This window comes from Anoplolepis gracilipes, chromosome 14 (genome assembly GCF_047496725.1).
Source record: "Anoplolepis gracilipes chromosome 14, ASM4749672v1, whole genome shotgun sequence".
In the NCBI taxonomy this organism is placed as follows: Eukaryota; Metazoa; Arthropoda; class Insecta; order Hymenoptera; family Formicidae; genus Anoplolepis; species Anoplolepis gracilipes.
The window spans coordinates 393049-418446 of NC_132983.1; the positions used below are offsets into that span (position 1 = coordinate 393049).

Sequence of the window (25398 nt, forward strand, 5' to 3'; positions counted from 1 at the left end):
ACTAGGCGCCATCAAGATCGACCTGAGCTAAAGGAAAGTTTCTGTCCGTGCCTGATTGACAGATATATTGATCGGAGTTGCTCGCGGCTTATTAAAGGGAGCGGTTGGCTCCTCGGCTCGTTCATCACTCGATTCGATCTATTCAATCGATCGAATCGTCTACTTATCGACACTTTACTTCCGCAGTAAGATTAAATTTCTTTGACAAACACTAGTTTGGTGCGTGTCTTTTTAGCCCGCTGACCAGTTTTCCATTATTTGTCCTTGTAAAAATTCATCAATTTATGAAGATCTCGGATAGATCGACGAAAAATCACATTGCAATTTTTCTGCAGATACATTTGAAAATTTATAAAAATGTTGTGAGTTAATAAAAATAGAATTACATATTTTGCTCTCTTGCTTTAAAGATCAAACATAAACTGGAGGAAGAATAATAAAAGATCAGTACTCTAAATTAATAATAGTAAATCATTTTAAATACATTATTCATAAAAAAAATAATGCAAAAATTATTCTTTCAATTATTTTTTAATTGTTCTTCTCATATTATTTAAATGAACAAAGAATATATAAAAAATATATCATGTCTTATATATGTATATAATTATATGTGTTTATATATAAAATGTGTCAAACCTTTTTTTTCCCAATTATTATTCAAATAAACCGCATAATAGTAAACACAGAAAAAGTGCGTTTATTATAAATAAAAAATTACTAATTTTACTAATTGCTTGTTAATTCTATTTATTCTACGGATTGATTCGATTTGCGTAATTTATCCGATTACTACTTTGAATTTACAATCTCAAAACTTGTCTATTTATTGGCGAAATATATTATAATAGTCCTCTCAAAAATTAAATATTTTTTTCTCAACAAAATGATAAAATAGAATTCTTCCAAGTCAATATGAAACATACATTGATTTTCAAGCGATATTTGTGCTGTCATCTACCGTCTGTCTGCTTAAGAGACTGACTACATGCTGGAATATTTCTCATTTATCATGTAATTAAAATTTTATAAACATGTAATAAAATATACAATGTTTATTTCCTGATATTTATTTTACTCTATATAATAGAAAAACATGTTAATATTTTTACTTTATAAAACTTACATTTATAATTTTTTAATTAAAAGCTACATTATGAATATTAGGACACTATGAATTACATTATTAATATTAAGATCTGCCTCATGATCAAATGTGATTTTTTGTGTGTTAGCATACATTTTTATATGTATATGTGCACAACATATATATGTATATATTATTCACGTACGTGCGTAAATATAATCTTTGTTAATTTAATTATATTATATAGAAACTTTTTATCTCAAATATAATTAAATTGAAATTTTTTTTCTCTGACAAAACTAAATTGAATCAATAACATTTTCGAAACTATATGAAGGTAAATGAAGAAAGATATAAAATGAAATTTGACTATAATGCTGGTTTTCTCTTTTTCTTTTCTTTTATTCTTTTTTTTCACACACATTACTGTGTTTAATAATTTTTCAATTAAACAGCTTCTTTTCCTTTTCAAAATAAACATAAAACTTAAAATATTCTATTGTACTTTTGCAGAAAAACGTGATACGAAGATCAAACGCTAACAAAACTTTTGAAAAGAAACTCTTGAAAAATTTATACATTAAATAAAGTAGAAGAGAAGAGCGCTCTTTTGAGATGAATAAATTTAAAGCCTATTACTTTGCCAATAAATTTTTATACTAGTTTATTATTTGTATATATCATATTGACGGAGTATGTACAGGAAGAAATAAAAGTATACTAAAGATGAAATAAAACCCGTTGGGGACTTGGTTGACAATTAAAGAGACGCGGCACGCGGTCGCTACTCGGGCGGTGGCGCCCTCAGTGAGCGGGCGTAGCACGAGGTCGCGCGCATTCCGAGTGAGTAGTGAGTGTTGAGTGTGTGTATGTGACGTGCGGCGCGCGTGGGGGCTGTCACTTGTTGCGCTGCGTTGCCGTTGGCTGTTGGGTCCAGCGTCTATCTCGTTCTTCCCGCGAGCTCGTCACGTTGCCGGCGTTGGTCGACGCGCGATTTGTTTTTCCGTTGGAAACACAAAGATTTTCAGCCGAGGAGAATCGCGCCGCGAGATTGGATTTAAAATCCAATATTTATACAGTGTGGTGATTACGTGAACGTCCAAGTACAGTTGGTCCTTTTATCTCGTCTGCGTGCGGCTGTAGGATCTATCCGGTGCAACGGTATCGTTCTCTCCTCGCCGACGCCGATCTCAGCGAAAAATTATGGTGAGTACAAGACAAAAAAATATTGAATTTCCTCATAGTAAGAAATTTTAGGCTCCATTCGATTTAAATACAATCTCTCGCGCGCGTCTTTCTCTTGCAAGTTTAAAACTGACACGTGACGCGGTAGTGATTTACACAAGTGATTTGATTTTATCCCGAACTGTAAAATATACAACAAACTAATTGAAACTATTTTCTCCTTATTGTATTGTCTTTGTTTTTGCTCACGTAGGAAATTTTCAAGGAAAATAATTTTTTTATCCATTACATATTTTTTAAATACTTTTATAATGGAAAAATATTAAAATTTTTTTTTTTAATCTTTTTTATTTTGTTCTTACATATATACATGCACGCTATATCGGTAATTCTAGTCTGAAAAACTATAAAAATAATCGTGTCAACGTTGTTATCGTAATAACAGAGGAATCATTATTGGAAGAACAATCTTTCTTACTGTTACAACTGACTTAGCTTTTCTCAATTCTTATAATACAATAGTCTTATTTGAAAAATGTAGTCTATTATTTTTGAAAGATATCTTGCTTTGAAAACAATACACACGGCGGTATTTAATGGCAATTATTATCTCTTATATAATTGCCGCGCGCGCAAAAGAGAGAGAGAGAGAGAGAGAGAGAGAGAGAGAGATATGCTACCTATTCGATACACGAAAGACAAAGTACGATTCGCGCGCACATGCAGTTGTAACAGGAATTCTCCGTAGCTGTAATCCTCCAAGCGCGTAATCCTTATGCCTCTCGGATATGCTCGGACAGTGATAATCGCACGCAATAAAAAGAGGCTCTTCCTCTTCAGGGAAGATCTTTAAGATCATCTTTAAGAGAACGTCGAGTTACGTGTTGCTTCTTTCAATCGTGCAAAAAAAAAAAAAAAAAATAAAATAAATAAACTAAAATATAAAAAAAATGCACTACTCTTGCGCGCATTAAAAACAAGACGCACTCGCATCCCTTTTTTTCTGTCCAATTTTATCTATATTGTTCCCCGTATGCATTTGCGTATTCCACCTCCATCCCGTTCGCTCCGTCTCTCTTTGTCCGTTTCTCGCATGAGCAATCCGAAGCTGTGACTAAAGTTGCGCTTTCGTCTGCGAGAAGAATCTTAATTTCCGCTGTGCATACATACATTATAAAGACTGTTCTGTCTCGGTCGCAGTTACTTTCATTCGTTTATGAATTGTTTGATGAATCTTCAGCTAAAATTGGACATGTATGTATGTCAGTTGTCGCAATGTTTTATAATATTTAATTTTGAATAATCTGCACAAACGAAAAAAATTGCTTGAGATTAAATAAAAAATTTGATTTAATATTAATTATACGTATATGTCAAAATTTCAAAATTTTCAATTATCATAAATACATAATTGATATATATCTCGAGATATATTTATTAAATTTCGTATATTGCAGTCAAAAAATGTTTAAAAAGTTCAAAAATTTGATCTCTCTCTCTCTCTCTCTCTCTCTCTCTCTCTCTTTCTCCCTCTTAATTAGAATTGAATCCTAGAGTGTATTATATAATATATAAATGTAAAAATTACCATATACATGCCACAGATGTAGTGCCCCTAAATCTCTGCGCCCATGTTTCTCTTTAGACGCGAATAGTGTAACCATACTCCATTTCTTTTTCTTTTCCCCTTCACCTTTCTCTTTGCTTATTTTTTCTCTTTTTTCGTCTCACTCTCTCTCTCACTCTCTCTCTCTCTCTCTCTCTCTCTCTCTCTCTCTCTCTCCCCCTCTCCCTCTCCCTCTCTCGTATGCATGTCTTTTTCTTTATTTTTTTTTTTTTTTTTTAGAAAAATCCAAAAAGAAAAGAGTAATCTTTATTTTTTAATTTAAAATATTTTACTATAAGTATTAAATCAATTTAATAATCTTTTTTACATTATTATCTGTTCAGATAATACTATTATACAAAATTAGTGAAAATTTTTGTAAAATTCGTTTATAAGAATAAGTATTTATTAGAAAGAGAAAGAGAGAGAGAGAGAGAGAGAGAGACTCGATATTTATAGACTATCAAACATTTCTTTCTTTTTTTTTAAATTACATTTCTAATTTTTTAATTCGACCAATAGTAGAGATTATTATGAAAACCCTATACATATGTATATTAAAATAAAAACATTGGAAATGTCATTTTGTATGTTTTTTTTTTCGCATTTCTTTATATTTTCGTTTCGTATCTTCTTCTCTCTTTCTCTTATTCTTTGGCTCTGTCCGTGTATACGAATGAAACCTTCTCTTGGAAACCCGTTCCAGCTGTTAGCTTCTAGTTTCACCGTGCGATATACAGATACATTACGCGCGTACGCTTACACCTTCCCGATATTTTTCTCTGGCATTGCATTTCGTGTTGCATTCGTGCGAGAGCATACCGACCGGTGAACTCGTGCAAGTCACATTGACGGACATCGCCAGGAGGGCGTCGTAAATTTACAGAAATTCTTTACCTGACACGCTTTAATATACCTTTTTCGTTACAAACTTTTCCCACTGTTTTTTTTTTTCTTTCAACAAAATTTACGTTTTTCCCCCGCAGTGAAGATTTAATAGACGAGCGCATAATTATTATAAGTATAGTATTGGTGTTGTAGCGATTTATCATGTCAAATGTAGTGAATTAATTTATTGCGCCAAAAGCGCGGTCCTCTTTGTGGAAAGATCATCGGTTCTAATCGGTTCTAATACGTTTCTAATTGTTAAGTAAAATGATTATTCGCACATATTGATTTCTTATTTCAAGCGCAGAGACATAGTACATAGACATTTCGCATTTTATAAAATGATGTATCACAATTAATAAGGCCCGATCAATTACATCGGCACTACGCAATAAAATAAATTCTAGTATCTTTGGAATAAATCTCTGAGAAGAGTCTTTATAAAAACTCTGGTGAAGAAGTAATTTGAAAGTATGGAAAGGCGGAAGCTATAATAGGATTCTTGTAGAATCATGCACATCGCGTGAGAATGCCGTGAATGTTCGTCAACAATCATTAATCGAGCCGAATGAAATATAATGGAGACGTACTGATGTTTGGAGAAAAGATCGTTGCCCGGCTGCTAGAAATAATTTTCTCCCTCAACGAAAGGCGAAGGGCACGCGCGTCTGCACCGAAATAGGCGGATGTGAGCCGGACCGACGGTTTATGTTCACAAATTCATTCATAGGAGTGAGATAAAATGATGACATGAGGGCAGGAGAGAGGGAGGCCTACATCGCGAGCTTGAGGCTCGACCGTTAAACGTCGGTCGTTTTTACTCTTTGAGTTTAATCATGAGTGACGTTGAGTTGCGATTATAAATCGTACGAAAATTTACGAGATTCGCTCGGTTTATTTCGGTACTGAATATCCTGTTTACGAATTACGGTTACGGACGATCTTAATCGATAAATATAACCGCACCACGAGCGTTACGTTTATGAGAGAAATCATTTTCTTTTCAGACTCAAAGTTTGAATATTAATCGCTTTAATATTTTTCACGATTTTGATAATTAGGTGATATTAGATAGAAAATATATTATTACTTCTAAATTCATCAAACAATATAGTTTTCTGTATTTTAAATATTATAAGAAACATTTTAATATATATATATAAACAGTGCAAAATTAATTCTATATGCTTATGTAAAGCAAATTATATTGTCAAGGCAAACTACACACACACACACACACACGCATTGCAATAATAATTAAAATTGATTTCTAGTTTGCCGCTGTCTTTCTTTATTTCTATAAATTGTATAATATCATTATATATTTATGGTAAAAAATTTAGAGACAGGATCTCTTTGATTTTTTAAGCTAAATGTAAACATATTTTATATTGTAACCATTATTTCGAAAATAAATGTTTCGTAGAAAAGTGCATTCTTTAGAGCACGTTTTTTGGGGGACTTCCTGGAATTTCTTTCGAGGAAATCTCTGCGAAGGCAGATGGTGGCAGATGGTGGACTACTGGATCAGGTCAAATCTCGCGGACAAAGAGCATCCGAACCTGCCGATGTGAGAGGCGACTGCACACGGTAACGCATTCCTCGATCGGGATTGGGCGGCTAATGTATACATACCTACAACGACAGGGCATTTTGTGTGTAACGGGGTCTTCCTTCACAATCGCTGTTTTGCAGCAGAGAAGTTGTGGCGCTTTTTTGCTCTCGCGCGCGTGATTTGTTTACGAGCATTTTAATTTTCATTCTTCATCCTTCCGCATTCGTTTCGAGATTCCATTGATTTAAATGGCGATGACGTCATTGCCGTTCGCGAGTACCTAAAGGCCCTGAAACAAGTAGATATATATATATATATATATATATATATATATATATAGATTATTGATAGACGTATCGTATAAAAAAAAATTTGTTGTACAAAGGATTAAACAGAACGCGCAGCGTCCTTGAATATCTATGTAATAGTGTTAATTCGTATTCATTTCTGCACAGTACTTAACATTTACCGTAAAATTATGTTTGTACGATTATAATAGCTGGCATTCATATCTTATACATTCAGTGCTAAATATAATTCTTTGATTGATGAAATGCGCGATTGTTGTGCAAAGCGAATAAAATTCTGATTAGATGATCAAAACTTTTATCAGATAATCTGTAAAACAATACGAGCCATCGCGTTTATTGAGTTTTTAATACATATTTTCTGGATATATAGTTAAAAGTTTCAAGCTATAATATATTATTTACTTATCCATTTCTTACAATAAAATATGTGTTGAAGTAAACCTGACAAATGAATGATATATTGCACTTTTATTGCAAACTATCCTATTTAATTTTGATAATTAAATTTGATATATTTATATGTCATTACTCTAAGAAAATATCAAGTGGAAAACTCATTTGCGCTACCGATTTGCATTTCGTTTTTTATTTGTCGTAAAATTAATAACGTATCAATAATCTGACGATATAAATTTTTAATTATCGTACACTTATTCCAATTATTAAATTGAATATAAATAAAATAAAAAATAATAATTATGTTTCGTATTTAATAATCAGCCCTTTGTCAAACTTACAGTTAATTTGATTATAAACTTCTATATTAAAACAATAGAATATATACGAGTTTGAGAGAACAATACAGTAATATTGAGTCGCAAAGAGAATATTATCTCGCAATTCATTGCTTTTAATTGGGATCACCATTATCCGCGGTGTATATAACGTCAACTGCATCAACAAGAAACAATTATGAAACCACTAAAAAACAAAATGGAAATAAAGTTAGAGCGATTAAAAATAATTCAGTGTATATGATGTGGTTGATATAATATTATTTCTCATATAATTATCTCAATACGATTTCTTGCATAAAAGTTACGTGATTTATATTATATACATTTTTATTACGTAATATTTACTTTTTAAAAAATAAAAATAGGCAAGGCTCTGAAAGTAATATTACTATTATTTATAAATAACAATATTTATATTACAATTTTATATAATTTTTAGCAACGAGTCCATTTTCCGATACAAGTAAGAAAGATTTTTCAATTCTTAAAGTTTATGAAATACATTAAGTTATTGTCAGGCAAATCGTTTACGAAATTATTCTCTTTTCTATATAAAATACGATTGATAAAATCTTATAAATGGAAACTTAAATTCCTAGTGCGAAAAATTTGCATAAACATATATATAGATGTGCGCACAAGAAGAAGAGAAAGAAGATGGATAAAAAGTCGCATGCATTTTGCAGTATACATGCGCATTGTACAACAGTGCTTCTCTTTGAAGTAGTAATTATGCGTTTTAAATTTATAAATATTTATGAGATCCCCGTCTAGACGGGTATCTCGGTCCAAATTGTTGCTTCAAGCAAAAAAGGTCGAGAAGTAAATATATCGCGAATACAAAAAAGTGCTGATTTAATAATTTCGTGATTAACGTTATGAATCGGTAGGAAAATGGCTCAAATTAATTACGTAACTGTCATAAATATATTTGATACACTGTGACTATGTTTTATATGTGACTCTTATAACAATTACATATATATGTATTAAATGATATTTTTCTTTAAAATAGAAACAAAATTTATTTATCAATATATTTATTAATTGTTATTATTGTGCAACAATTGATCAAATAATTATATCGTAATTTGATTATTTATTGAATGATGCATATATAATATATTGCGAGATAATTGAGAAGAATTAAAGCATTATGTGTCCAATGTTTACTTTGTTTGTTTATTGAATTAGTTATTAGATTATAAAACAACCGCTGGTAATAGCATATTATATTGATTAGATATACATATATACTATACCCTTTTTGCAAACAATTACGATCAACGCATAATGTTTGTGATCTTTTATTGAAACATTTTGTGATATGCACATTTTATTTGTCATCATTTTCCTCTACATTTTCATATTCAATATGATAAATTTGTCGATGAAATGTTAATAGATATTTTTTTCGTCAAATTGTTTTTTATGACATAAAATATTTTAATCTCTTATAATAATTTATATGTTGCTTCAAAACTTTATACTATTATTTTTATTATTTTTATTATTTTGAATCCAACCAACAAAATCTTTTACAAAATGATATAGGAACGGAAGTTTTAGTTACGATTACCGTATAAAGATTACAAGAATAAATTTTTCATTTATTGCTTGTGTAGTCTTCCTTATCGACTATCTCTTTCTTTCCTTCTCGCATACTCATGTTTATCGACAGTAGGAATACTCGATGTTTCTTGCGTTTCGAGAACTATGTCACCATAACAATTGCACACAGGGTATTTCGAGATGAAAATTATTTTATATTATGTATACATTATATCTTATACATGTTTTATTTAAGCAGATAAAATTACGATAATTATGAAAACCATCTACGCTTTTAAAAACTTATTATTACAAAAGATATGATATGTATTGTATTTACATAAAGTCACTTTATATTGAATTTTTTTTCGTACAATGCACAGTTTAGAAATATACATATTTTATTATTACATTGATTAAAGTAAATAACAGTAACGTGCAAAATTATCAAATGCTTATCAGTACAATTGTATCGTACTACTATGGCACGTGAGTAGAGATTGATGCAAATATTTGTCAACGTTGCGCAGACCTTAGTACGATATATAATTCAAATCGCTCGGTATTCTACTATTGAATTTGTTCGTCATATATATTTTACAATTGTAATAATATACCGGCGTTCACCGGTATCGAAACTCGGCTACATAATCGACCTTTCTTGTACAAATTGTTTACATTGTAGCTCGAGTGCACTATTTTTATCTCGGTTTCACTGATAAATTATGATTGACAAGAGCAGGAAAATCGTGATTGAGAAAGAAGGAAAACGAAAGAAAAAAAAAAAAAAAAAAATGAAATAAAAATCTTGACGTTTAAGTACGCGGGGAATCATTTTGAAGAGGTTTGATATGGGAGAAACGAAAATCACGGAGAACGCGAAGGTTCAATGGGGAACAATGGGGACTCGGGGGAACTCGGAGAACGCTCTCGATCGATGTATGCTTGATTGAAGCCAGTACAAAAAAGAAATTCATCCTTCAAGCCGAGGAGAAGGTCTTGGAAGATCGAAAGGTCGTCTCGTAGGAAACGTCTCAAGACTCTCTTTAACTTCTTAGCCTCGAGTTATGTATTGGACACGCTATCCTGCACAGTTTGTACATCATAAGTAATATCTCGTGACCATTTTGTTGGGTGATAAAAAATATAAACGAAACATTTTCTTAACGTGGAAGAATCCAATCAGAATCATTAATTTTGTAGCTTTGATTACTTTGATTTATTCAATTGTTTATTTAATCGTAATTTGTTTATTTTTTAAATTGTTGTCGAGGATAAAAAAATTCGCTGATAATCAGAAACAAATTTTTTCAAATGTACATAAACAAATTGACGTAGATATTCCAAAACTTGACTTTTCTTTCGATTTCAAAAGTATAATTGTCAAAAGATGTGAATAATTGCATTCGTGAAGAGACTATACATCCATAAATCAGAAATAAATCATACTATTCTATAGAATCGTGATAATACGAGCTCGCGATGTCTAGCGTAATTCTCAGTGCACACGCAAGGTGCTTTAATTAAAATTCCATTTGGTTGTTCAGCTTGATAGGAATTTTTCACCACTGGCTCAAGTGTTCCTAGATTACGACAATTTCGGGCGCTCTTCTCTCCTAGTATGAACGTAATAATGGTCGAACATATTCACATGAGTTTATTTCAACATTGAGTGAATAATGTTTACAAATAGATTATTCACATTTGATTATTCACATTGTGTTACAATAACATTACGATTACTGTACAGCTTTTGTATAAAATAATGAGATTAAATCGATCGCAAACTTGCTTCTCGTAAATTGATTATCATGACAATTCTGATGATAATTATATATATATATATATATGTACATGTTAAGATGAAAAAAGTGTGTGAAAAGATTAAAATATTAATATTATCCATTATCCACTACATTTATTAAATTAAAAAAAAAAAAGAAAAAATAATTAATTTTTTTTTTTTAGAGTATTTTAACTAGAGAATCAAAAGTATTGTTTTCTGGAAAATATATCGAAGCAAATGGTAATTTGATGAAAAGAAACAATTTGATACTACTATTTGACCGACAATGAGAATCACTGCGACTTCCCGCCGATACGCTGATGTGTCATAGGTAAATACATATATACCTGTAACTCGTTATCAGCGTTAACACGCAACTCGCTCACACTGGAGCTCACAGTCTTCGCTCTCGTGTCTCGTGCAAGAGAGAGAGAGAGAGAGAGTCCGCGAACGCTCCGTTTCTCCGCTCTTGCGTTTGGCTCGGCCAGTTCTCGTCTTGGCCATTCTCTCTGCTCATTATTCCCCATCTTGGTCTCTCGCTCTTTCTCACATTCTTGCTCTTCTCCCTCTCCCCATCGTTTCTCTCTTTCTCTCGTACTCCACGTACATTACACGAACAACTCGTCGTCAGTCAGTACAGAGACATCGTTGCCGGCGCCTCGTTTATCTCGCTCCCTCTTTTCCTCTTCTTCCCTTTTTCTCTCTTTCTCTTGTCTTTTCGTTATTTCCTCTCCCTCCCGGACTTTGTTTAGTTTTTCCTTTCTGATTAACCATATCCTCCAGCAGCAACGGCTGTTGCAGAGTTTCATTTAAATATTTTTATCATGTGAATGTCCGCGCTCGGTTTCAAAATTTTTCTTCATCCTTTTTGCGCAAAGAAGAAAAGAATGCAGCGAAAAATTGCACCGTTCGTTATCGTGTGACAGTGACAGTGTGCTCGTGTCTGAGGTGTGACAACGATAAAAGCCCCCTTCCTTCTTCCACGCTCGTGATAAAGAGTTAATCCGTGGCGCAGGGATACGAAGATGGACGAAACGGACTTTTCGCCACTTCTCTCTCAAGATTTGTACGTATTCGGTAGTATAACGGGTTCATAAATGCATGTATGCACGCTTCTTTCGGCAAGAATTGCACTCGCTGCAAAAAGCGCAGCCTGTTGGTTCGGTTCTTTCACGTCGCAAAGTTACGCAGAATTTGCACTTCATCTTTTATTCCTGTTTTCCGTTTCCGTTTTCGCACTTTGCGTTGTGCCGACGATTTCCAAATAAATTTCCAAAAGTGCGCACAAATATCGTTATCTTTGACAAAATTCTTTCGCCGCGACGCTTTTCCTAGTGTATGCCTTTCTATGAACACATGAGCAGCTACTACGCTAAGAACAATAGACGTCGAGTGGATAAAGTGTAAGTTTGCATTTTACTCGTTTGTGAATTACGTTTGTTTGTGCAAATTGCGTGAAATCTTATTTCGCTCCTGTTTCGTGCACTCGTGCCGAAATAATAACGTTAGCGCTATCGCATCGATCCTCGCAGGCGACCTACGCGATGCGAGAACGATAGTCCACTGATAACGAAGATTATCGCGTGTAAATACTTGTCGAGCAATTACCGCGTGCAGAATCGCATCGATATGACGGCATCATTGACGATATGACGACTAAATTTAGGAATGATGGACGCAATCACATATTAATACCTTGCACCACAATGCCACGTGCACGATCGTCGAGTATATCGTCATTATCGTATTAACAAGGATCGAATAATATTCATTAATCCGTTAAACGTTTGCGCTGACAACTTTATACCATCCATCCAGTTATTCGCACCAAAATACACATGTATTTAATTTTATTAATTGTCTGTCATTGTTCTTTCGCCTGAGTCGTTTAATATAATATACGAAATAACATTTGTGCTACAATATCAGTAATTTACTACTTGTAGACTTAATTAGCAGTTACAATGCGCGATCATTTCGTCAAAATATTATTAAATTAAAAAAACTTTGAGTAAAACATCAAAATAAAGCTTCTCTCTTTTATAATGATTAAAATATTATAATTTACATTAATATATGTATTTATCAATTATCTGTGAAATATTTATACATTTTTTAAATTTAGATTTAAAAAATTACTTTAAAGGTGTATGAAAATTGTACGTCTTAATTGCTCGACACTAAACTTTTGTGTGGAGTGGCTCTAAAAATCTATATTTTAATAATGATAGAATAAAAATTCCGCGTCAATCAATTTGCCTTTTTATTATTATTGACAAAAATTCATCTAATCAATGTCAGTAATTGCTCTTGCCAGATATTATACTCTGGCTACATAATATTTTCAAAATCGCATTCTACAACTTGTAGAATATATTGTATGTCATTCATATTCATAAACTAATACATGATGTGGTCTGAGTTTATCGCCGCGGAAACTTCGAAGTTGTCTGTCTACCTGTTCAAAGGAACCGACGTGCCCTCGATGGTTATCTTCAATCATCAGTCGCACTTTACGTTAATATGCAAGCACATTGCACTTGCGCTTACTTGCGTCCGCGGAATCTTTAAATATATTATTTACACGTGAATCGTACTAACTAAATAAAAGACTGTACTCTACACACATCATTAAAAGAAAACAAAAATATAAAATTCCCGCAAAGTGTGCCGACGATTTAGATTTTAGATAATATTAGAATAAGATGCTGCATAAAAAAAAAAAAAAAACAAATTGTTGAGATGCGAAAATTTAATGTAAAGGAAAATAGCAGATTGGTTTCATACATGGTTTCTTAGGCAAATTAAGATTTAAATTAATTTTGGAAGTATATTTCCTGTCAAATCTATTTGCGTTGTATGTGTAGTTGTATGAAGAGGATATCGTTAAATCCTTAAAGTCAGTACTTTATTCTCGACGTTGATTATCTTATAAACGACGGAAGTAACTCTCGGATGCACGTAACTTGAATTTCGCATTCTGCGAATCACCAACGATCGGAAAATTCTGAAGACTTGTTTGGAATTGTCGTCTCGCGACGCCATCCAATTACGATAATGAGGTAACGAGTACCATGATAATTAAGGGATATTGGCGGGATATACGTGTCTGTCAAATACCAGCTTTGTTCTTCGATTCCGTTTATTTCTGTCGTTATTTCTTCCGTTTTTATCTCGTCGGCTTGTCGTTCAAGTTCTTTGATGATCGTGAGATGTGAATAAAGGATGATGACGTTTCCGCATTAATGCCACGTTATTCTTGCATATACCACTTAACATTATCTGCTAATCTATCGTTTTCAGCCTTTTTTTCATTCATCGTATAAATCCTTAAAAATATACCGGCAGACATAAATTAATCTCTAAAGAGGTACACACATAATATATGTATATAATTATTCTTTAACCACAATTTATTTATTATATTTTATTTTTACTACATTTTATTAATCACATAACAATACCGTTTAATCAAACGTATGTAAACTTGAACTAATAAAATAAATAATATATTGAAAGTTCTAAATTTTTATAAAAAATACATCTATACAATATATGTATATATCAAGTAAGATTTAAGATTTAATTTAAATATTATTATTAAATGAAATATTGTTCCTTACGTTTATTATCGTGCACAAAGATCGCACGGTATATTGCTATTTCGTCGAGTAAGATGTAATGTATACACGAACCGAGTAAGAACTTGATCGTCAAGTGAACGTAATTGCATCACGATGGTGTATGCGGGAATTATTTACGTAATCGGCGGCGATAGTAAACAGATATTTCACGAAATAACTATACCGTAAGTCAATACCGATGTATTGGTTTCACCTGTGAGTATTCCATTTCTCCTATATATTGTTGTTTGCTCGCCACGTTCGCGCGTCGCGTTCTAACTCGCAGCTGCGAATAACAAATAATGCGATTTCTATGGCTAGTCAGTTGCAAACATTTTCCGAGAAATGTAGGTGCAACGCGCCAGTGCAGTTACCAATGTTGAGTCTCATTTGCGTGCAGTCTCGAACCGGAACGTGCCGGTGAACAACACACTCAATCGGAGTGTTAGGTGTTAGGCGTTGCATCAAAATTAGATGCGTCTCAAGGGTCCTGTAGGGTGATGAATGTTAATTAATTAATTCTTTTAATTAATTCCTTAGATCCCGTAGATATCTATCTTCTTTCTCTTTTTTTTTTAGGGGTGATTTTTTTTAGTAAAAAATGTAAGATACGTAAGATAAAAGGAGGCAAAATTATGAGAGCGGAACAAGGTATCATGAATATCATTTTATTATGGTATATCCATGATTACCATATGCCTAATTAATTTGCCAATGTGTGTTGAAATGAATTAACATATGCGATGCGGCAGACATGAGACCGATACGACCGATGATATGAGAAAATAATCACATGCTAATTTTTTTGCTGATTTATGCAATATTGAACGCATTGATATTAAATTAAGAGCAAGTGTCTCCTTCCTCCTATTTGATAAACGAGAATGTAACGAATCTATGGTAAAAAGTAGTTCGTTTGGCACAGTGCCAGTTTCTGGGTTAATGTGTCATTAGATGAATATTATGTAAATAGAAGATAATATAATACACAAAATCGGTATTAATTATTATAATTATTATAATCGAAAAATTATGCAAAGACTCAACACGTTTTTCTCTTTCTTATCGATTATTCATAATTTACAGTTGAGTTTGAGTTTTTGCAAAATTTTCCAAATTTTAGCTGTACATTATGCATTCTATTTGCATAGTATTTTATTTCTTTCCAATTTCTCTTTATACGCTTTATATATTTTTATTATTTCAGTATAAATTTTTTATAGTTACAAATATTTTCAATATGTTTGAATACCAATAAAAGTAATATAATTTCTTACTTTAACTTTAGTAATGAATTATATTGACAAAATAAGAATTCTACTTTTTGACATATATGTCTTCCTTCAATTAATAATGTCTTTGAACAAGGCTTGCCTTGCGACGCAAATAAACATATTCCTATTTCTCTGCTTTCCACTTTCAACATGTATATCCTTGACGCTTACGTCACTTGGAGGGGAAATACGGGCGGAAGCGAGCATAACGGTATCACGGGAAAAAGGGATTCGAAGCCGTGCGCGGTATTCTCGTTTTAGATGCTTTGTAAGTTTCTTGAACGAATTCGTTACGGTCGTTGCACTTTGCGATGCCAGACATTTTCTTGAAAAAGAGAGAGAGAGAGAGAGAGAGAGAGAGAGAAAAACATTGATTGTGCACGAATGACGGCTACGAATCGAGGAAGAGATTTTCTGCTTCGATATTTAGAATATGTATACACATGTTTAGACTACTCTGAGGTTTGTTGGCGCACTCTCGCACGATCCTCAGAACATTAACTCCGCTCGTGTTGGCACGTGCTCGCAAGCATGTGCGGCTGGTGCGCACATGGCCGCGTACGTATATCACGTACTTGACCGGGTTAAATGCCGACGCGGCGATGAACTTATGAAACAATTTTAACCGACTGTATAAGGAGCATCGGAAATTGTGATACATTAAGCGAGAAGACGATTCTTCTAGTAAAACATATCGGTCGAAGATAGATTTTTTTTTTTTTTTTTTTTTTTTTTTTTCTTTTTTATATATACTATTTCTTAAAATTAAACTTTATTATTATTTAAAAAATTTTACTTCTCTCAGATATGTCGAGAAGATCACGATGAAATTTTTTCAGGCGTCCTTAAAGGAAGAACGGTGCGGAGCAAACCAGCATGGAGTCAATGGAAAAAGTAATCGATAGCAAAATCTCAGAAACAGATGCGCGACATAATCAGAATCTGCTTGAAGGAGGCGGGAAAGAAGCGAATCCGAGAGACGCGCAAGTTTTCTCGGTCGACAAAGTTACCGTCGAAGAAAAGCTTGTCCTCGAATCTTCGAATGGATCGCGAGAAGTACTACTGACGAAGAACGAGTCCTCAAGGAAATTCTCTCCGACTTTTGAAACAAAGTCGAATGTTGTCAAACGAGAGAAAGACGACCGACAAAAATCGACAAGTAACAGCATATTCTCGTTCACGTATTCCAAACCAAAAGACACTGATCTTAAAACCATTCCTTATAAGCAATCAAAACTTCCTATCCCGAAGAGTCGAAAGAGCGACGGCACTAGTAGTTTTCTAAACGAAGAAAGAATTAAGCCGATTAAATTCACTAAGGATCCATCTATTTGTAATATTGCGATTGATGGTTTAAATTCATCGATCGCAATCGTCAAGAGGAATAAAGTGCTACCAAAAGTCCCGGAGAAATCTGCGATCAAGAAAGAATATAATTCATCTTTGACAGTAACTTCAGTCTCGTCGTCTACGATAGGATTCTCAGAAGATTTATTGCCGAATCAGGAAAAAGTTGTTGACAAAATATTGATTGATATTGAAGAACAATCAGCTGGACAACATAAACTGTTGGAAACGGAAAATGTCAAAAATGATGATAATGTAAATTGCGTTGAATTTGAGAAACATGACGAGATATCTGAAATTGCAAACGTACACTGCAATAAATTAGACGAGATCGAAAAGCAGGAGGACGCAGCAGGTGTAAAAAATCAGAAAGAAGGCGCAAAAATTGATAGGGACGCGCATAATTGTCTGGAGAAAAGCCAGGCGATTATCGAGGACCTTCAAAAAAATCTAAGCACCAGAATTCACACCAGCACCGCGCAAAGTTATAAAGAGAAGCTGCTAGGTTTTCAGACTGATTATACTCCGAGATCGTCGATTACCGCAGAGTCAAATGATGGTGGGAGATTAAGTTTCGAATTCGACAAGGATTTTCTCGAGAAACACAATCTGGATAAGCGATTGAAAATCGAGGAGAAGAGGTTGTTGGAAACCGATCTCGATTACACGTCCGACAACGACAAAACCAGCGAAACTGAAGATCAATCGTCGCGAAAAATCGACATCGAGCGAAAATACAGCGCAAAAGTAACAGAGGTAGAGAAAAGGTGGTCCGGAGAATTTTTAGAGAATCGTTTGCAAGGTAACTCCTCGGAATCTTCGAAATCATCCTACATTGAAGAATTTGGTAGCGTGTCCTCGCGCGAGAGCATCGTCGAGGATCGCGACAGCCAGTCGCTTTTTGCCCAAAAGCATCCGGCAAAGTTTACGGAAAGGCAAACATCGATCGATGAGTCGAAGATACGAACTTCGGAAGAGAACAGTACTGTGAGCACTGTCGACTCTGACTCGTGCTTGGAAGATAGAATCAAGGCTGTCGATGAAGACATTGCTTACGTGACGAATAATATACAGACGGATGATAATGACGATATCGATGGACTTGGACAAACTTACGATAACGAGAAAGTGAGAGATTGCATTCGATGGAATGAAGAAGTAAATACGAGCCTCACAACGACGGTCATAATTGACGAAGAAGAAAATCAAAATTTGAGAGGAGAACAAAATATTAGTGACGCATACATAACAGATAATAATTATAACAATATAAATTCGAATCAAGGGAAGAATAATTATAAAAGGAATATTAAGGTGATAAAAAACGAAGAACATGTATCAGAGATACTTGTTATCGATGGGAAGAAACATTTAACTGAACAAAAGAACGATAAGACTTTTTTTAGTTCCTTTACGGTGATTAATTCACGGGAATCTACTGATTCTACCTTTGTGCTCCGAAATCGCCGCAATAAAGACGGTTACGCTAATCTTATAAAAGAATTCGCTATGGAGGCAGGATCATCGAAGATGAAGAAAGAAGAGAAGCAGAAAAAGAAGCTCGGTTTTCGACGTCTTTTACCGGCCATTTTTTCGCCAAAAGATTCTCGAAAAGATTATAAGAAGAAGGAGCAAAAGGAACGAAGAAAATACGACGAGCGGAATTTTGCTCGTTATCAACAAAATGGAAATTACACGAGATCGCCGGACACGATGAACTTGAATGAGGATATCAAAAGAAACGTCAAGCTGGATAACAGCCTGAACGGTTCCATCATCGATGAGAGATTGGACGAGATCAAGCGCGAATTGTTTCCCGAACAGGGACCAATCACTAGCACGCCCGATCATTTCCTGCAGACGGACGATACGCGACTTCGCGACAGAACTAAAAGTCAGAGATCTTATACTACTGATTCCAGTCTGAGTTCGATCGCGCCGGACGAGAGATGGATAGAGCGCGGCGGACAATTTGTTATCTCGCCTGACATTAGAAAATATGAACAAAGGCAGAAACGCGAAGAAAACGACAGCCGACGATGCAGCTACTTGGAACGCAAGCACAGTTTACAGGAATCGAATCGTGGCAATCGTAATTATTTCTTCCAGAGAAATCACGGACCTTCCGGTCGAATTTCGGCGCCACCCAGTGAACGATATTTAGCTCGACCTCGAGCTATTCATCTTGTCGATAGACCGCTGCCCGAGATCCCGCAGTCACAATTAGAATTGTCAAATTATGAAAATTATGAAAATTATCAGGATGATATCAGTCAACTATGCGACGGTCTTAGTGACTTAGGCACGGATGTTGTTGATAATATAAATTATCAGAATCAATCTGGACTTTTTTATCGGAATGATAGCAATCTCGAGGTAGGTTTAATCAACATCCCGCAATCGGTTTCCGCGCAAGTCAAGATTACTCGGCAACCAATTGTAAATCAGATTCAGAAAGCGCCCTTGATTGGAAGAACTTCGAAGAATCCATCGTCCGGTTCCAGCCAGAAGTCAGGCGATTACGCCGATTCCAGTTGCACGCCTAATTCCAGTCAAAAGAGCGAGTTTTCGCCTAGCAGCTCGAAAAGCGGTGAATATTATTTGAACTCGCCTCGTAGCAGTGCTCGAACTTCTCCTACCGAACGATCAACCTTCGAAGACGGGCGAGAGAGAATCTATGAGAACCAAGTTCAACCAGTGACTTGCCAGTCGTCCATTAATTACGTTGACGAACACGTTTATGACGAAACTCCATCACCACCGTGTAATGAGAAACATTTTTCGAGCACGAAAACATTAAATCATACGACAAACAATTCGCCGGAGAAGAAAGACGGTCTAATCTGCGAGAAAAAATGTTCATCGAATCAACAATCGCCCTTGAAGAATCGCTCTTGTTCTTCAACAGTCCAACATTCTTGCGAAGATAATGAAAGTATGCAAGCGGAATCGACACGAGAGATTGAAAAATCACGCCAAGATTGCTTAAAAAATCACGAGACACAATTTGATACAAACTTGAAGGACGACTCGACGGCGACCAGCCAAACTGAGAGAACATCCATTCAAAGTGTATCGCCATCGAAACAAGGAATGACAATAATGATGTCTCCGTCGGCGAGATCTCGATCCAGGAGATCACAACCAAACGATCAAATCTTGATAGCCTCCCCCAAGAGAGAAACCGTATGTCAGTCTCGAATTTCTCGGCCATCGAATGAGATGAGGCTCTGCGACGCGGAATCACCCGTTCCCATAGCGGATTCGCGCGAGGGTATCTCTGGCATCGTTCCAATTGAAGTGCGACATCAGTACACCAGCCAGAATTCGTCCTCGGGAATGAGGAGATCTATCGAACAGAAAACTACATCTTCCGACTTTACGAAAAGCATCTCACGCCCCGAGCCGATTTATGGATATCGCAGACAACAGACTTTTCATAAGAGCGACACAATGACCTTGGAGACGAAAGAAGACAAACACGAAAACGATCAGTTGCCACTTGGCCTGAATAGCTCGACCGAATCATGCCGCGATGTTGACGAGAGAGTGGCTCGAGTTCAAGATCAGAGTTTGACACCGCAAAATTTACAATCGTCTCCTTCGGAAGTTAAGCAAATTACTGATGAATCTAAAAGAAGAGCAGTTCAATCTCCCACACGTGAATCGACGCAAGACTTTGGTCAACAACGAATTTTACTCGCGACATCGTTGACAAGTCAGCAATCGTCACCGACGGTGAACCAGGACAAAAGATACACGAGTGCGAGTTCGCTTCAGCACGAATCGATTTACGAGTATCGTCAACGGCAGTATCAGCCGCGACAAGGACAAGAGCCTCTGTATGTTAAACGAATCGGCGATGCGGCAACGTGCGGTCAACAAAATAATTCAGCATATATGCCATTGTCGCCCTCGAAACAGGAGACCAGACAGCATCTGGAAGCATTTTATTGGCAGCAAAAAGCATTGGAAGCGCATCGGAAGTCGGCCGTTTCATCGGCCAATTCCGGTCCGAGGCAGATGGCACCAAAAATCGATCTACCGGAAATGAGAGAAGCGGTGTATTGGCAACAATTGAAAAGACTGGACGAGGAGCAACAGCGACGAATCTACGAGCGGAACGCGATAGAGTACGAAACGTACAACAAGACGAGAACAGGAAGTCCTGTGGCGACCTTGTCGTCGCCCAATGCAAATCAAACGTTTAATTCTAAAGGTGCGATGGCATCTGGACTCGTAATTCGCGGGGACAGATCGTCCTGGAGCAACAACGTGCAGCAACGTCTCAAAACTAGTCCAACTGGAAAATTACCGTTAATGCAAACTCAAAAGGGGCAGAATCAACCGGTGCTGATAGTTCGGCCGCAGCAAGCGCTACGGGATCGTCAGGAGATGTCGATAAAATCTATGAATCCGCGCGATCCCACGGGATCCTACGACGCGCAAAGATCGAAAAGCGCCTCCCCGCGTTATCGCAGAACCGATATCGAGCGTGATAGTTTAAACGTGACGTGCAGAAAACCAGCTGCGAACGAAGCCGGCATCTCGGCGTCCCTAAGGAAACCGGAAGCCAGTGAAATTCATGAGGAAAACAGCAACGACGGCAACGACGGCAACGACGGCAACGACGGCAACGACGGCAACGACGGCAACGACGGCAACGAAGGCAACGAAGACAAACCTCGCCCGCCGCATCCGATATTTAAGAGAGGAAGCCTCGTAGGAGGCGAATCGGTAGTCGTCGAGTACGGTAGTACAGGGCCCAAGAGAGTCAGCTTCTCCAATCAACCCAAGATGGGACCGGATTTAGCGACGGGCAGTTGGCCAACCAAGCGTGGCACGGCACCCGAACCGCCCACTAGGCGACATAAAAGCGAAAACAGCGCCTCGGATACCGACTCGGTATATTTGCATCAAGATCGACGCGACGCAAATCAGGACGTTGCTCCGTACGGTACTCGTGCGGCAGATCCGACTTGTCGCTCGAATGGCAGTCGCCCGCGACGAGAGTACGATGCTAACAGACCTCTGCCTCCTCCGCCCAAGGATCCCTCCGTATCTACCATCTTTCACCGTGGAAATAGCGCTCGTAATTACGTCTGCAACGAGATTCGATGGAACAGCCAGGAACAACGTGGCTGTCAACGACGGCAGGGTGAGTCCATTTTTTATTCACATTTTTATAAAATATTATTAAATTTATTTATTGACAAAACACGCTAAATTATTACAAACAATGCTTTAGAGTTTGGAGGAAAAGTGCTTTAAATTTTATTATACACAAATCCTTCTTTTTTTTCTTTTTTCTTTTTGTAAAAAAATAATAATCTTAACATTTTAAAATTACTTAAAAGTGACAGTTGAAATAAATAATGATTGTAGTTAAAAAAAAAATGTTAAAATAATAATAACTCATATCTCGTAAATTGTGATATTATGAATTCAAGCTGTCAAAATGAGATAAAGATCGTTTACATTCATCTTCCTGCTGAATCGGCGGGAAGTCCCGAGAATAGACCGGACGCTTTTTCGGCGAGTAATCCCTGAATGAGGGTGTGCTTTGCAGATCGTAATTCGGTCTAGACAAGATGCAAACTGCACGGCATGACAGCGTATGACCATGCATTCGAATGAGCCTCTTAAGAGGTAGAGACGGATTGCGGTATCGCGTTGAAGCACGTTCGCGACCGAGGAGGAATAAGAGAGAAACGAACGCACGAGCGTCATCGCGTAAGCTTCAATCTCTTCGAATGTACAGAGAATGGGCGAAAAGATCTTACCTAGATTTTCGTTTTCCACAAGTTGTTGCGGACATCTTTTTCGCGTACATACATTATAAGTACATACACAAGAGCAAAACGCATTCGCGCGGACGCATGCGCTTTTTGCTCTTGCGATTAACGTATTCACGCCGCTGCATCTTATCTACTCTTTTTTTTTGTCTATTTATTCATTTATTTAGTCGATGACTCGTTTAAAGATAAAATAAATAATAGTCTCATCGACTAACTAAATTTTTAAGATTGATCATCTTCATCACCCATGTTTTTTTAATATTTTTTTAAAATTATTACATCAAGTTTTGCATTGCTCTCTTTAAAGATTTTAAATAATAATTTAAATAACAACATTCCGTGATATGTTTCCTTTTTTTAAATTTTATTTTCATTTATTTATATTAATTATATTAATTATTTTTATATATATTAATAATTTTCAAAATATATGAAATATATTGAATTATGTTATTAAAAAAATAATTTATATTCTATTTAATGTTTAATTAAAAATTTTTTATTAACACTTACATTGAATATACTGAATATATGATATTAATAAATAATTTCACATGATGTTATTAAATTGCAGAATATATAAATAAATAAGTAAAATAAAAATATAAAAAAAATAATTGCAACGATAGATTAAAATTATAAAAATAATTAATAAAAAAAAAAAAAAAAAAAAAAAAAAAACAAAAAAACAATGGATTTGTAAACAAATTAATGTAATAAAAAAACATAAAGGTATTTTTCTAATACACTAGAATATTTTGATGTGTGTTTTCAAAATAAACTTTACGGTTTTTCATCTTAAATTCTAGTTTAATGAATGCGTATCAATGTCCAACATATTTCTACAGACACGTAACGAAATATAAAATCAAGACGGCAATATTATTTTAGATTAGGGGAAAACTCTCTTGTAGAATGAATAGAATTATGTCTGTGGTTTTTCTACAAGACAAACGAAAACAGTCACAATTGTTTTAGACTGGAATAAATAGGGTCACTGACATTGCACTTGTGTAAAATGTTCGACCGATGGGTAAAATGTCGCTTCACCGACTTTAATGCACTCTTGCACCCACGCTCTTCCGGTAATGAAATGCATCAAATCGCCTACACGGAATGAAGCTTAGCGCAAACCTGTGTGTTATCGATAAAATAATCCTGCAGCGTATATTATATGTATATTATTACGTGTATAAATTTCTGATAATGATTTATGTGTTTATTTGATTACACCCGCGTGCATATATTTTCAATGAAATGTATCATTGCATTACACATCTTTTGCATGTTTATTTATGACTTTTTAATTAACGTGGCAGATAAATTTTAAAATAGTTACTGTTTTGTAAATAAATTTAATTTTTTATAAGTAAGGATTATAAGAAAAAAGTAGATGCATAAAAAAGCAAAACGTATATAAGCGACATACCTATGCGTGGTCATCTATTTGTTCAAATTACAACCTCAAGTACCTTCATGGTTGTTTATGTAAAATCCACGAGCCGTACTGCGCTATATTAAAATTGTATAGCGTTTAAAGTATAGAAGTGCAGAACTACAGAAAGTGCACAATTTTAGATATACATTGCAGAAAATCTTGCTGCTTGACAAAAATGTCGTCTTTGATTCCCGAGGGATTTTTATAAAATGACTGCAGCGCTTTCATGACTTGCTACTTAAGCTAGCTCCACTGTCGAAAATATATAGCATCATAATAATATGATTTAATATGATAATAATGCTTAAAAATTTCGATTATATTTATACATTTATATTTTTAGGAATAACGTAAATTATTCCTTTATAATTCAATATTCCTTATTTATATGACAAATGTTGATTTTCGTTATATCGTTAGAAAAAGATGTGAAAAGAGAGATAAAAATTATTTTTGTATTTTACCGCTGTTGGATATATTACAATAATTGCTTGATATTTTTATCGCAACGTATTATTTTTATATTATCTCGCCAGGATAATCGTATCGTATTGCGCATATTTATCTTCATACCCGCTATTTGAACAGACGAGAGTAAAGATTTCAAGTTAAAGTTGCGGATTCAATGGTTTTTTATTTATTCATCGAATACACGAGGGCAAACAAACGGGGATCGATAATCGAATTCTTTCAACGTTTGTATTTTCAACGAAAAGGTACAAGATTTTTCATCTTTCTTTTTTCTCAGACGTCGCAGACGTCGATTTCGTTAGATTTCCTTCTAAATCTAGCGACAAAAAAATCGGAGATCAAAGATGACGGACGAGGACGTTATCTTTCCTTTAATGCCACTTGAGCGCTGAATTGGCGCACAAGCGATTTCCGGAGACAAAAGAATTCCTGATAGGGAAGTAGAATAGTTTGCCGAATTTCCACACGCGCGATGCATGGCGCAATATCTATGCAGATTAACCGACCCGCGCAGATGCAGATTTGAATGTTCGATGTTTGGAATTGAGAGTCGTGCCAAAATGCATTCCGGTCTCGTAAAGGAGGAAACAATGAGCCCCTACATTATCTGCTACATCAATTTTATTCTTATTAATTATATCGTTGTAGGTTTGCGCCTATATCGACAATTTTATCACAAATCATTTATTTTCAGAGATCTAATTGATTTTTATCCAGTATTGCTGTTATATTTTAATCAAC

At 35.2% G+C, this 25398-nt stretch overlaps 1 protein-coding gene and 1 long non-coding RNA gene across 29 annotated transcripts in view; one reads left to right on the forward strand and one right to left on the reverse strand.

The window, feature by feature from the left end:
• Positions 1 to 1986: 1986 nt before the first annotated feature.
• Positions 1987 to 25398, forward strand: part of LOC140673222 (uncharacterized) — a 199054-nt gene continuing 175642 nt past the window's right edge. For 4 of the 27 annotated variants that reach the window (XM_072905997.1, XM_072905999.1, XM_072905991.1 and 1 more), the window contains exons 1-2: positions 11721 to 12109; positions 16443 to 22108. In XM_072905997.1, the coding sequence (XP_072762098.1) occupies positions 16480 to 22108 (5629 nt within the window). In that variant the 5' untranslated portion in view covers positions 11721 to 12109; positions 16443 to 16479. Of the gene's footprint in view, positions 2294 to 6249; positions 6357 to 11117; positions 12110 to 16442; positions 22109 to 25398 lie in introns of those variants that run through there. The other 23 variants (XM_072905990.1, XM_072905989.1, XM_072906001.1 and 20 more) reach the window with 14 other exon arrangements.
• The window catches only part of LOC140673235 (uncharacterized), a 109460-nt gene continuing 90411 nt past the window's right edge, over positions 6350 to 25398 (reverse strand). For both annotated transcript variants that reach the window (XR_012048026.1, XR_012048025.1), the window contains one exon: positions 6350 to 6610. This is a non-coding gene — a long non-coding RNA (uncharacterized lncRNA). The remainder of the gene's footprint in view (positions 6611 to 25398) is intronic.